This window comes from Nanorana parkeri, unplaced genomic scaffold, assembly GCF_000935625.1.
Source record: "Nanorana parkeri isolate BGI_ZX_2015 unplaced genomic scaffold, ASM93562v1 scaffold811, whole genome shotgun sequence".
Taxonomy (NCBI): domain Eukaryota; kingdom Metazoa; phylum Chordata; class Amphibia; order Anura; family Dicroglossidae; genus Nanorana; species Nanorana parkeri.
In genome coordinates, this window is record NW_017307079.1 from 101,538 (window position 1) to 113,321 (window position 11,784).

The window sequence follows — 11,784 nt, forward strand, 5'->3', positions numbered from 1 at the left end:
CTCTCTCTCTCTCTCTCTCTCACTCTCCAGAAAATATGTTGTAAAATTAGTAGGAAATTCTCCTATCAGGGAAATTCAATAGTAAACTGAATAGATAGGTAGATAAATAGATACATAGTTCATAGATTAAGATAGATAGATAGATAGATAGATAGAGTATTTAGTATATTGTATTTACAGTATAATAAAACCAAGTTATCAACTTTATTGTTATGGCAGTTCTGTTAACACTTGTATGTAAACACCCTCATTATCATTTCCCTTTTCTTTTTACATAATTTTAGTTCCACTTTCTTACAAAATTGGGTAATATTTGGTTAAAATGTCAAAACTGAGTAGCACGTTAAGATTCTTTTCATTTGATTTACTTGTTTCCTTAAAATACTAAAGATCTCAAATATCATGCTCAATTGATTTAAAAAATAATAATAGGTAATGTTCTAGAGATAGTGGGCAGAAAATATAGTTGATTCATTTGTGATGTAATATAGAGTGAGTATTTGCATCCAAATAAAATAGTATGTGCTTTGATTACACGTGGACTTGTGAGTGCAAGTGCAGCACACACAGTCTGTCTATTATAATGCTGGTAATTAATCTGTTTATTATTATGTTGGAACTACTCATATTATATTGTTATAAATGACAAAAATAATTCTGGATGCCAGTTTTTATTTTTACATTTTAATTAAAAAAATATCAAAGAAGGGGAAGAATAAGGGACTAAAATGCTGAGAGTAGCCTGTTTTTATCTCTAAAATTTAAATTTAATATTTAAAACACCTCTTTTAAATCTTATGTTTGGCAGAGGTTCCCCTAAATAATGGGGTGTGGTATTGTGTATATCTATCTATCTATCTATCTATCTATCTATCTATCTATCTATCTATCTATCTATCTATCTATCTAGGTATTGTTGCCTGGTATAGTGGCAAACGTGGTAATTTCTCAGTAATGAGGATCAAAACACTGCAGCATCAGTTGATAGACAATTTCTGTTGATGAAAAGAAAAATGTGCTGCAACCCAACCATTTGATGAAAATGGAACCAATCACTTATAATGTAAACATTTTATTTGGGTAAATAATACTAAAGAAACAAATCCTACCTATTAAAGGATATTATGTAGATAATGGACATTTTATTTTATCATCCATGACTGCTTTATATTACATACATCTTTTACCTGTCCTATCACAATAAAGAACAGAGCTGCAATATTTGCAATCAGAAAAGCATGAATGCGTTATAAAAAAAAATCCTATTTGTCACATTAACACACAGGATCTGCTATGGATGTCTTCCTGGAAAATACTTAGCTTAGTGAATAAAGTGAAGGCACATTCACTTGACTAACCAATCATGTGCAGGATAGGTAAAAAAAAAACCAAAACAAACATGATTTTTGGTTTCTTGTATGAATATATTAGAGTGAAGTGAACACAGCTTCACCTTTTTCACAATCCTGAGTGAACATTCTCCTTTAGTAAATCAATCTCATTGTGACAGTGCTAAGGCAAACTCTAATGAAACACAATAGAAATGTTCAGTGAATTGTTAGTTGTGGCACACAAAGTAGCTCTGTGATTTCATCCTTGTGTAGCACAGGGACATTGTAAATATGTAATTTACTTATAGAACCTTCTAGGACAAGTCACAAAATGTATGTTATTACCCAATTTAAACTCATTATTGATAGCAGGACTGGGTCATTTCTGTAACGGTAAAATTATAATTTCATTAAACCTAACATGTATCATATTCCCAGTAAAATAAACATTTTATTTTATTATTAACAAAGTTACCATATTTGCAATCAGATACCCCAACATTATTAAAAAATGACAGTTTGCAAACTGACTCAGGAATATAGATCCCCCAAGTTCTGACATACAGAGTTCCCCTATACCCAGCTAGTACATTCAGCTTGTTTTCCTCTCTGGCTTTATTGCTTTATACATTATGCATAGCTGATCGGAGTCTGGTTTAAACTAGTGCAGCTAGGAAATGTTTCCATTTCCATAAAGTTACTTACATGGATTGGGTGTTTGGAATTAATTCAGATTCACTTCACCAGAGTAAACATGTAGAAAGTGAGCCCAATAATGTCTCATTAAACAGGATTTAGAAAGGAGATTTTCTCCTGTCTGCAGTCCTTATTTGTAACATACATATATGAGATCTATTATATAAATATTTCACCATGTACAGTATTATTATCATGTTTTTTTTCCCACTCTGGAGGTAAAGCTAACCCCAGGATAATTATACCTGAGCATGCAACAATTCAGTAATTAGATGAGACAGTGACAGTGTTTTTAATGGTTTAGAATAGTACAAATCTCACTCTAGGCACAACCATTGTGAATGATTCCCTACAGCATCTAATATAGAAAAGTCTAAATATCTTCTGAGGCTTATGAAGAGTTGGGAATTCATAGAAGATGTCAGTCTCTGATTGTTCTAAACTGGCAACATGATCTATATAATTAAAGTGATCTCTATTATACAATTCCTATTCTGCTTTTTCACAGTGTGTGTGATTTTGCTTTGCATGTGAAAAGATGCTTTAAGCTGCTCATACATGTTTTTTTTTATGTGACCATGAGACATACACATAATGATGCTGGTTTACTAAAGGAGTTGAGAATGAATCATGTGAAGATTCACTTCAATTATCCAAATATATGAAAAGCAAATCCCTGTTTATTTTATTTGTCTGCAGATGATTGGATAAATAAATATTCACACAAAGTTTTGTGTGATCATTCTCCACTCCTTTAGTAAATCAGCCTCATATATTGTTTACTTTCATCAGGGATTATTATTGGTTTTTATATAACGCTGACAATGTACACAGCGCTTTATATACTGCACACTTACATTAATCACATTCCCTCTAGGAGTTTACTATCTAAGGTCCCTATGTTGGCTGTGTAAGTGGCAGCAGATTATATGCTGTCATCATTTCCAGAGAAGAACTACTGGAAACTGGGTGAAAATTTCCAAATAGACCAACAAGCTTTTCAGATATTTTTTCAGACTTTGGTATCACTTCCATCATATAAAAATACCATTCTACAAAGGCATCAGATGAATTTGTAGCAGATATAAGTCTCTCTCCCTATATATGTCTCTCTTCATGTATGGTCAGCAATTGCAGTATAGGAAGCAGACAAATGCATACTCAGACAGCAAGTAAATAACAATTTGACTATAAATGTATAAAATGGAGATCTACTAAAGTTCAATAGTAGCAACTCTAATAATCCAACACAAACGTGAGCCAGCTTCATGAAAGATCACACTGATTAAATGATGCATCCCTCTAGAGTGTAAGGATAAATCGGCATTGCATTGTGTGTTTAAAGGACTCCATTTGAGCAATCCAAAGAATCTTCACAGTATCCTTGGATTATCAATAAACACAGTAGATGCCTGAGTTGAAACGCCACACCAATTGAAACGCTCCAGGTACAATTTCATTCCATTAGGGTCAGGGGGACATTCAAGTAGGATTGTCACAATGAAACTGAATGAAACTGATAAGGGGGGGGGGGGGGGGGTTGGATCCCTAAAACATGTTGGCTACTCTGCTTGAATGTCCCCTGATTCTAATTGAATAATGTTGTACATGGACTGTTTTGATTGCTGTGGTGCGTCATATCTTACATGTACTGAGAATACAATAGCCGGCAGGGGAGATTCCTCCAGCCACGCTGTTTGGCATGGATGGGGGAATCAAGTAAATCTTTTCCTGTATGGCCAGCTTTAGCTGTGTCCACTTTGAATAGGTAATAAAGTACAAAGGAAATCAGACATTTTCACATGACTGGGTGATTGTGGTGAACCCAGCTTCACGTCATTCAGTAAGCTAAGTGAACATTCACTTTACAAAGTGAGCATGCTTGGTCTATTCCTATAGTAAATAAACTCCAGTGTCTTATTGATATATATGCAGTGTAATGATACTGTAACTATGCCAGCCTATCTCCCATTGTCATCTATCACCAGGTTGAGCTATGTTTTTATAACAGATATGTTTTCAATAACACAATGAGCCTTTATAGAAAGTCTGGTGACTGTAAAAAAAAAAAGGTGACATTTATATTTCTTACTCTAAATCTGCTTCCATTCTCTCCTCAGCCTCAGAGAAGTCAGCATGCCCATCTCTGGAAGATTCTCCACCTTTCCCAGCATCCTTTAAGTCTTATGCGTGGAGCAACTTGGTTGGCTCTGAGCTACGACAGCTGGTGCAGAACTACAGGCCATCAGGAATAGAGAGAAGTTCATCCTTAGGATTCTATGGAGAAAGGGACCCTCCTGCTCATCCCTCACCTTTGTACAGTTCGGAAAGGGGTGTTCATGGACTATATGGGGACTATGCACCAGGAGTGGCTCACTATGGAGAGTCCTGTTCTGCCAATGCATTATACGGAGAGAAGACACAAGGCATCAAGGTGGAGTCCGACCTGCTGTGTACACGTCTGCTGCTTAACACTGGCTCCTACAAATGTCTCAAGTGCAGTAAGGTATAAAAACAATAAATATGCCTAAACGATTTTGCAACCCACATGCTTTAACTTTAATTCATTTTTGTACCAATAAATTGATTCAAATGGGAAATGTGTGATGTCCCACAAGATTGACTTATGCTATCTTTGTTGGCTGGAGTTGGCAATGGTTCATATTTAATCAACCCCCTATGTCTTATTATTTACTCATAGGTGTTCTCCACACCTCATGGACTGGAAGTTCACGTACGTAGGTCACACAGTGGGACAAGACCATTTGCTTGTGAAATGTGTGGGAAGACGTTTGGCCATGCTGTCAGCTTAGAGCAACATAAGGCTGTCCATTCTCAGGTAAGAAGAGAGAACAACTTGCAAAAATGCTTAGTGAACCTGTGTTTGCCCAAGCAGGGATAATCAAGAGGTTTACTTTTATCCCACCCTTCCCCAGTAGAATATACTAATTTTTCATTTACTCTCCCGCTGCCTTGTTCAGCTGGCATAGCTGACCTCTTTCTGAAAATGCCAGTTGCCTGGTTTGTATAATGACCTTCTAAGGTTTATTTAAGAAAGGAGCAGAGAGTATTCGCTTTAAATATTTAAATTAAATAAGGTGCTTTTTAATACTATAAATATCTGAGACACATTTCTACTGTACTTTCTCACCAGCCCGAAATGAGAGGTTTCAGGTAAAAAGAAATACATTTAAACTGTGTTAAGTTTCACCAAAGAATGGAAATATTATATATGAAATAATAGTCTTAAAAGTGTGTAAACAAAGACATACTTTACGTTTAATAGAATTAGATACCAGGGAAATAATATGTGAAATGTTTCCTGCTGGGGTCTCAGTGAATTCTGTTCGTGTGTAATATTATGTACTGTAGCGTACTTGTTGGTTTTTATGTGTATTATAGGCATCAATAGGTTTGTATTTATTCTTTTTGCAACGTATTTCCTGCAGGAGAGAAGTTTCGATTGTAAAATCTGCGGTAAAAGTTTTAAGAGATCATCAACGCTTTCCACGCACCTACTTATCCACTCGGACACAAGGCCGTACCCCTGCCAGTACTGTGGCAAGCGTTTCCACCAAAAGTCAGACATGAAGAAACACACGTTCATACATACAGGTGAGTGTATGTGTATGCTGAAAATCCTGTCACTGAGACAGGTCGAATGTCCCCCTAACCCTCACTGAATAAAGTTGTCACATAATCCTCAAGCTGGCCATACACTAATAGATGTGTTCAGTCTGCAGATATTGCACTATATAGCGTAGATGGACGAATCTCCCGCTGTGGCTATTGTAGTCTGACATTGGCGAGTATGTTGCTGTCAAAATACCTGAACACTGACTACATCTGCTTAGCTGCAGTCACTGTCCAGCTGAGAATTTTAAGCCTGGCTCCTTTGATTTTCAGATCAATAGATGTTGGGCAGGTGTATGCTGACAGTGCCATCCACAAAGCAAATTCGGGGTGGAACAACTGTAATTTGCTTCGTGTATAGCCAGCTTTAGGTTGCCTAACAAACCTTATATTGCCACAGGCACACACACAAAGGCTTGCTTTCCTAATGGAGTTTATATTGTTCATTTTGCAAAATGAATGGTCAATTAGATTAGTGAATGAGGAGAAGCTGTTGTCACAACCGTCCAATCATGCACAAGCAGAAATCCTGTTTTTTAAATTTCCTTGCACAAGAAATGCTATTCAAAGTGAACACAGCTTCTCCTTAATCAGCAAATAGTCATGACTTCTTTAGCAAAGAAACTGAAGATTCAAGAGTCAAAAGTCTGCTTCTATAGTTACCCCTGACTCAGCTTAAAGTAAAAAAAAAAAGAGAGCATTGATGGAGTTCATTTTATTGATAATATTATCTGATAAAAAAATATAATAATCTGGAATGTAATCATAGTGAATGTGTCCTTTATGAAAGAAATTGGTGAGCAAAATCACATATTGTAAGATGACAAGGGAATCTAACATCATTTTATTGTTTTATTTCCCTTTTGAAGAGGAAGTTGCAACAACTTGATTAGGATTGAGGTTTTCTATATAAGTAGTTTTACATCTGTGCATAGCACTGTGTTGCTGCCAGTATTTGCATTCAGCCATGCCTTTAAATCATATCCCTTGGCTTATCTCAGCACGTAGGCATTTAGAAGTAGTAGAAGCTGTGGGGGTAGCAGTAGTGGTGGTGTTAATAATATGTAGCTACAGTATTACAAGCAGTAGTAGTAGCACCTGCAATGGTAGTGTACTAATAGGAGTAGCTACAGCATTACAAGCAGTAGTAGTATGACCTGCAATGGTGATGTACTAATAGGAGTAGCTTCAGCATTACATGCAGTAGTAGCAGTATTAACAACAGCAGTGGTTGTAATAGGAGCAGCTACAACCTTAGACACAGTAGCATTACAAACAGCATCATCAATAAAGTAGTAGTAATAGTACTAGAGAAAGCATTGGAAGCAGTAGTAGTAATAAAAGTAAGCAAATCATTGCAGACAGTCGTAGCAAAAGAAGAACAGACAGCATTAGAAATAGTAGCAAAAATAGTAGTAGATAAACCGCAAGACAAAGTAGTAATAATAGCAGTAGAGACATCATTAGAAGCAGTAGTGGTAGTAGTAGTAGATATAGTATTAGGAGCAGAGGTATTATTATTAATAGAGACAGCATTAGAGTTAGTGGTAGAACTAATAGTAGAACTAATAGTAGCCACAACATTATAAATAGTAATAGTAGCAGAGACAGCATTAGAAGCAGTAGTAGAACTAACAGTAGAGACAATATTATAAACAGTAATAGTAGCAGAGATAGCATTAGAAGCAGAAGTAGTAACAGTAGTAGACACAGCATTGAGATCAGTAGTACCAATAGTAACAGTAGTAGATACAGTATTAGGAGCAGTAGTAGAACTAGTAGTAGAGACAGCATTAGGAGCAGTAGTATAACTAGAAGTAGAGACAGCATTAGGGGCAGAGAAAGTAACAGTACTAGGCAATGCAATAAAAACAGTAGCAGTAACAATAGTGGTAGTAATAGTAGTAGTAGTAGAGACAACATTAGAAGCAGTAGTAGTAATAGTAGAGATAACATTAGAAGCAGTGGTAGTAATAGTAGTAGTAGTAGAGACAACATTAGAAGCAGTAGTAGTAATAGTAGAGATAACATTAGAAGCAGTGGTAGTAATAGTAGTAGTAGTAGAGACAACATTAGAAGCAGTAGTAGTAATAGTAGAGATAACATTAGAAGCAGTGGTAGTAATAGTAATAGCAGAGACAACATTAGGAGCAGTAGTAGAACTAGTAGTAGAGACAGCATTAGGGGCAGACAAAGTAACAGTACTAGGCAATGCAATAAAAACAGTAGCAGTAACAATAGTGGTAGTAATAGTAGTAGAGACAACATTAGAAGCAGTAGTAGTAATAGTAGAGATAACATTAGAAGCAGTGGTAGTAATAGTAATAGCAGAGACAACATTAGAAGCAGTGGTAGTAATAGTAGTAGAGACAACATTAGAAGCAGTGGTAGTAATAGTAGTAGAGACAACATTAGAAGCAGTAGTAGTAATACAACCAGGATTATGAGCAGTACTATTAGTAATAGTCTAAGTAGAGACAACATTAGAAGCAGTAGTAATGATAGATGTAGATGCAATGCACCCCTTGGACTGGCATAGTCCATATTGCAGTATATTTCTCTGAAAACAGATGAATAATGATCACTCTAGAGATATAATAGATAAGCACAGAAGAAGGCTGTTAGAGTAAATGGGTGTGGGGTTATGCATCTTACCACACTCTGTTTTCTGTAAAGGGTTTGGTGTTTTTCTTGAAATGTCGTTTTATGACACAGAGTCACGTTTTATTGCTATGTGAACTACATGGCTAAACATTATGTACTCTGCCTGGTCCTGCTATTGTTCATAAATGACAATCCCATCATCACCGTGCAGAAGTCTGTGTATGATCAATAGTTGCGGAGAGATTGTTAGCATCTGTTGATGAATTGAATCCTAGCAATCCAATCAATGTGGCTTTAATATGATCCTCCCTGTGTTTGTTTAGAAAGGCTTTTCTGTAAGATGATTTGCAACCTATTATGTGTGAGGCCTTGATTTAAAAGGCCACTGAAAATGACAGGTGAGCAAAACTAACAGATGCAATGACCAGTACGCCCATCCACCCTGACAGCCCATTATATTATGTAGCCGAATGCACTGAAATGGGGGCTCTTTGGCTTGTTCAGGACTAGCATGGACTATGGTATGTTACTTTGGAAGACTTTTGTCTTCTGATCTGGCAGTATAGAGATTAAACAAATGTCCTTTTGTTGAGGAACACATGGAAACATTATGAGTTATGAGCACTATTGGAGTTAAGTGCTTTTGTCCAAATCCAAATATTTGTCTAACAATTGTAAAGCTTGTATACAGCGCGATCATACAGAGTGCTTTACGTGCACATTGAATGACTACTGACAGTCTGCTCATGCTGCAATTTATTTAGTTGTATCAGTAACCCACAGCAGCCAATCAGAAATAGTCACTTAAATGTGGTGACCCCCAATACGCTAAAATCTGATTGCTTGCTTGGGGGTTACTGTCCTTAATGCTTTTTGCACTGCTTTGCATCCTAAACCATGTTGAGTTTTAACATTTTGTAGGTTCAGATGACAATGCTAATTTTTCAGTACATGGGCAAATAGGTAGGAAAGACAAATACAAAGCATCCCCATTGTTTTGTGAAGGGCAGTCATTAGAAACCTTTTGTAATAGAGTCTATAATAGGCTGAATTTAAACTCATATTTATTTCAAACAATTACAATCAGTTTAAAGCCAAGACATAAAGTGACAATATAGGATCCCTGAGAGAAAGAACATTTTCTTCCTGCACAGTATTATAATGTAGTTTGCTAAAGTGCAGTGAGGAGAGACAAACTCAGAATGAATATGCCGTCTGTAACCTGGTCCTGCAGCGGCTCATATATTGACTGCATTGGGTTTCCATGCATAGACTGCAGTGTCTTTCTGCAACATCTCTACCTGCATGAGTGCATAATATTGTATCAACAGAAAGACACTGTTGAGAGAAACACTCATCTCTGGCTATAAAATGAGTCCTTAGCTAAGGCACCATTCACACCAGGACGGTTCGGCTGCGCGGATTTGGCCGAACTGAACCACTGGCATGAACGATCTCATACATTCGTATGGGGACCATTCATGCGACCACGCAATCCGAACCACCTGCCGCCCGAAATGCTCCCTGACCCATTTTTTCCGTGCTGATCAGCGCGGTTTCCATATAGATTTCAATGGGCTGAAACGGAATTAAACACGCCCAAATCCGCACGAGACCCGCGCTGATCCGCAACCGCCCTTGTGTGAACAGGGCCTAAAATGTGTTAATTCTTTTTCCATAAATCTCCCATTAAAGTGTTCCTTGCATTAAGAAGAAGCACACCTCATATGAATCAGTAGGGCTCTATTGTATGATATATAACTATAGCTGTTAAGTGCATTGGAGGTGTTTGACATCAATACAGACCTCAGAGAGTCTATTGTTTCTGTCAAACAGACGTTATCAGCAAGATAAGAGGACCAACATAAATCAAAGCAGCTTATGCAATAAGAAATGGGCTATAGGCTATGGTCTATATAACTTATATAACCATATTTCTTGCATAGTGTCGCCCTGCTGGCTCAACAAAATTTGATTACTCAAATGACTTTTGTCAAAGGAGTCGGGCCAAAAATGTTCAGCGAACAGTTACTGCAGCCAATCAGCCCAGGTTCAGGTATTCTGACAGCAGCCGCCTCAAGCTGCCAGGATAGAATGGTTGTGGTGGAAGATTTACCCATCTACATTGTTTAGAGTAGTTTTCGTTCCAAATCGAAATTCGGAGATTCGGATGTATCCAAATTGCGAATTACAGGTATAACGAATGCAAACGAATCAGAATTTCCGATTCGTTTTTTTTTGGACGAACTTTCGTTTTTTTTTGGACGAAAATTTAGTTGCAGCAGTGACATTTGAGAACAAAAAAACTTTATTTCCATCTTAAATGTCACTTTGCTGCAACAAACGAACGAAACGAAAACGACACGAAAACGGAACGAATTTTTGTACGGATTTCCGCTAACGAATTTTCGTCCGAATCCGAATTCCGAAACAAATTGACTTTCGGACCCGAATTCCGAAAAGCAAAATCCGAATCAAAACAAAACGGAACAAATTTTTTGCTGGTGCACATGTCTACTGTTTTTGTAGTAATTTGCACAATTTTCCCTCACTTCCTTCCAGTTGAGACAGGAAGTAAGCAACATTTCTACAACAATGGCACAAACAGTGGTAAAAGTAGAGTGGAGAAGGACAAGAACCTCTGATAGGCTTTTATTGCTGCCTGTCTTAACAGGGATAAAGATAGCAATCAAAAAGTTGAAAGAACTCTTCCCCACTCTAACCAAAACCACAAAAAATGAAGTTGATCTCTAAAGCAGATAACCGGTTCTTCATGATGGACAAATGGCATGATGCATGTTCTATGAAGTAAAAGGTATACATGTAGTTTTACTGAACATATGTTTCTATTTTTGTGCAGGTGAGAAACCTCACAAGTGTCAAGTATGCGGCAAGGCATTCAGTCAAAGCTCAAACCTGATTACTCACAGCCGGAAACACACCGGCTTCAAGCCTTTTGGTTGTGACCTGTGTGGAAAAGGCTTTCAGAGGAAGGTGGATCTGAGAAGACATCGTGAAACACAGCATGGACTCAAATGATCAAGAAATGAAAACGTCCCTGTTCCACACAGGAAACCTTTTGTCATGCGAGAACACTAGGTGAACTTCATCATGAAATCTGTGGTGTTGACTCATTGACCACTAACGAGGGTGGAATATGCAGAAATCTCAGTTTGGAGATTGTTCATTCAGTTTACCATCAGCAACCTTACTTTCTGAAGAAGCAGGTCTTCTATAGCTACGACCAGCAGGAAACACAAAGGTCCAGATTCCGACCTTCTGTCTACAAGCATACAGAGGTCAAGTTACATAGTTATGAACTTTGATGTTTTGGACTATACTGGATACATGCAGACAGTCCATGACAATTCGGTCATCATGGAGTGATTCTTCAGTGCAGCAGACTATGGGTGGAAAATGGAAACCCCTTTATATTAAGCTGGAAATATTATTTGGCATGTTTCTGTTTTTAGATCTTGTTGCTTTAATTCATGTGTAACGTGTCCCACCTACAGAACTC

The 11,784-nt window shown here is 37.3% G+C and overlaps 1 protein-coding gene across 1 annotated transcript in view; it reads left to right on the forward strand.

The window, feature by feature from the left end:
• GFI1 (growth factor independent 1 transcriptional repressor) overlaps window positions 1–11,526 on the forward strand; it is a 15,637-nt gene extending 4,111 nt beyond the window's left edge. Inside the window, exons 5-8 of the mRNA XM_018565076.1 lie at window positions 4,148–4,533; window positions 4,729–4,866; window positions 5,477–5,642; window positions 11,125–11,526. Coding sequence (XP_018420578.1) covers window positions 4,148–4,533; window positions 4,729–4,866; window positions 5,477–5,642; window positions 11,125–11,303 — 869 coding nt within the window. The 3' untranslated portion in view covers window positions 11,304–11,526. The remainder of the gene's footprint in view (window positions 1–4,147; window positions 4,534–4,728; window positions 4,867–5,476; window positions 5,643–11,124) is intronic.
• Window positions 11,527–11,784: the final 258 nt, after the last annotated feature.